We start from the raw sequence: 2,273 nt of genomic DNA on the forward strand, positions 1-2,273 counted from the left end.
TGAAGGTAAGGCAGTTTCAATAGTCACAGCTGCATAAAGCAGCTTTCTGATCCTCCTGAGGTCAGCATGAAATGAGGCTGCATTCAGTGCTAGTTTAGAAATGGTGCTCTTTATTTTATTTTTTTCCCTACCATGAAGAAATGAGGAATTGAACACAATGGGTTCCATTTCGGAAACACAGAGACTCCTTTGAAATTCCATCCAGGAGAGCAAGAATTCAACGCGTTCATTAAAACCCCAGCCTTAAAGATGAGCTGTAGCTTTAGACAAAGCCTTGGATTTAGTCAGCATGATAAAAATCTCTGAGTATTTTGGGAAGAATCCCAAACCGGGGCTGTTGTCATAACCGGTCTTCATAAAAATTATGCTGAGCTTTAGCTTTTTCTTTCCATGTCAGCTGCAAAAGCCTGCTGGGTTTTGGGCACATCCTGCAATTCTCTAATCAGTTGCTGAAATGTTTCTCCTGGTTGCTTTCTCCCACACAAGTGGCTTGTGACACGGCAGTGCTGTGCCATCCTTTCCTTGAGTGCATCCCCTGAAAGAACCCCTGCTCATTCCCTACCCCTCCACGCAGACACTGAAGATCTGTTCAGCCTGCAGTGCTTCAGCAATCAAAGCACTGTCATTCTCAGTGTCCCCTGGATTTCTGCCCTGCTAAGAAATTCTGCTTTCCTCAACAACTTCACAGTAAATTGAGTATTTTCTTCTGTCTTTAAACGCCGCTGGACTATGGAGCTCACCTTGCCAAGTTACACAACAGAAACCTCGCTGCATTGCTTTCTATACAGTAGCTGACTTACAGCAAGCTTTGTGGGTACCAATGAGCCCCAATCGTATTTTCCCTCTTTAAAGCATTTCTGCTTTATGATATCCACTTACATGCTATCCTTCCTATAACTTTAGGAGGATAGCATGTAAAGATAAGGTAGCATTGATGAAGTATTACTAACTTCAGTGTTGCAGGAGTACCCTGGAGAATTATACCTGGTAACTTTGTTCTGTCCTCGTTCTTTTCTTACTCGAGGATCCAGGCAGGTTTGACCAGTATTAAATAATCCAGTTTGTAACTCTCCTCTCCTGTGTCAAGCTACATTATCTATAATTCCTAGTTTAGCACAAGAAAAAAGAGGTTCAGACAGACATTCCCAGCAAGGTAGCAGCATAGCAAACATTAAATCCAAGTTTTCCAGTCCTCGCTACTCTGGTTCACAGGCCCCATCCTGAGCTTTGACCTCTCTTCCGTGCCTCCCTTTTTAAAAAGCCAAAAATGCTTTTAATGCAGGGGTTTCCCATTTCAGTGAGTGATTCCCTTTAGATTTGCTCTTCTGTGGCTTTAGCAGGGAGGAAATACAATGTGCTGGTTAAAGGAAGAGCCTCAGAGCCAGGATTTGCAGGCTGCAGCTTTAGCCTTAGCTTTACCTTGATTTGGTTTTGTTTCTCCACCTGTAAAAGGGAGCAGTGCTTAGTGCTCCATGTCACCGAGTGCTACTAAGCCACTTGAATGTATGGGAAATACCCCGAAATCTTAAGACAAGTGCAAACGATTAATTCATTATTAAATCCATCATCCCCCCAGATCCTCTCTTTGGAAGAGCCTTAATCCAATGTTTTATTAATATAAAAGCAATTATATTGCTGGCTTATCAGCCGTGTGAATAGAGCCTTTCTTTGTCTGTCTTTGTTGCAGCGCGGAGGGTTCTTCCTCTGAAATCATGCAGATTGATTTTGAAATCGAAGAGCTGACTGACTTACCTGGCACCCAGCTCATCACATGGCAGGTCGAATATCCCGGAGAGACAACGTCTGATCTGGGCATCTCCAAGATCTACGTAAGCCAGAAGGACCTGGTAGGAGTTCTCCCTTTGGCTATGGTAAGAAAACGTCTGGCATTTCACGTTGCTTATTGAGTTTGTGGTGTTTCCAGTGTTCAGAATTTGCTCACTGTTGCATGAAGTGGAATACTGGGACACTCAGTTCAACGTGGTGTGTATCTTACATTTGGTCGAGTGTTTAAGGACTTCCTGAATCACAGGTTTTGAATTCTGGCTCCATAATCGAGTGTAAGAAGTAGAAGTCATGGTGTGACTTGTGAGTGATTTTTAATTCTCTGGGGAGCACCAAATACAGTTCGTAGCCAACTGCTTTTTCTGCGTGAACGCATTCAAATGGGTTGTCTCACAATCACAGTGAAAACTACAGGGCTTGAAAAATACCTGATCCTTTAGTCTTGATCTCACCTAAAAAACTTGTTAGATGAACAAATTCCAAGTACA

At 42.9% G+C, this 2,273-nt stretch overlaps 1 protein-coding gene across 1 annotated transcript in view; it reads left to right on the forward strand.

The window, feature by feature from the left end:
• The window catches only part of LOC104536358 (transmembrane protein 132D-like), a gene marked incomplete at its 3' end in the record, with an annotated part of 148,672 nt that extends 146,801 nt beyond the window's left edge, over nucleotides 1-1,871 (forward strand). Inside the window, exon 4 of the mRNA XM_010178940.1 lies at nucleotides 1,688-1,871. Within this exon, the coding sequence (XP_010177242.1) occupies nucleotides 1,688-1,871 (184 nt within the window). The remainder of the gene's footprint in view (nucleotides 1-1,687) is intronic.
• Between the last annotated feature and the right edge of the window lie 402 nt (nucleotides 1,872-2,273).

This window comes from Mesitornis unicolor, unplaced genomic scaffold (assembly GCF_000695765.1).
Source record: "Mesitornis unicolor isolate BGI_N332 unplaced genomic scaffold, ASM69576v1 scaffold2762, whole genome shotgun sequence".
In the NCBI taxonomy this organism is placed as follows: Eukaryota; Metazoa; Chordata; class Aves; order Mesitornithiformes; family Mesitornithidae; genus Mesitornis; species Mesitornis unicolor.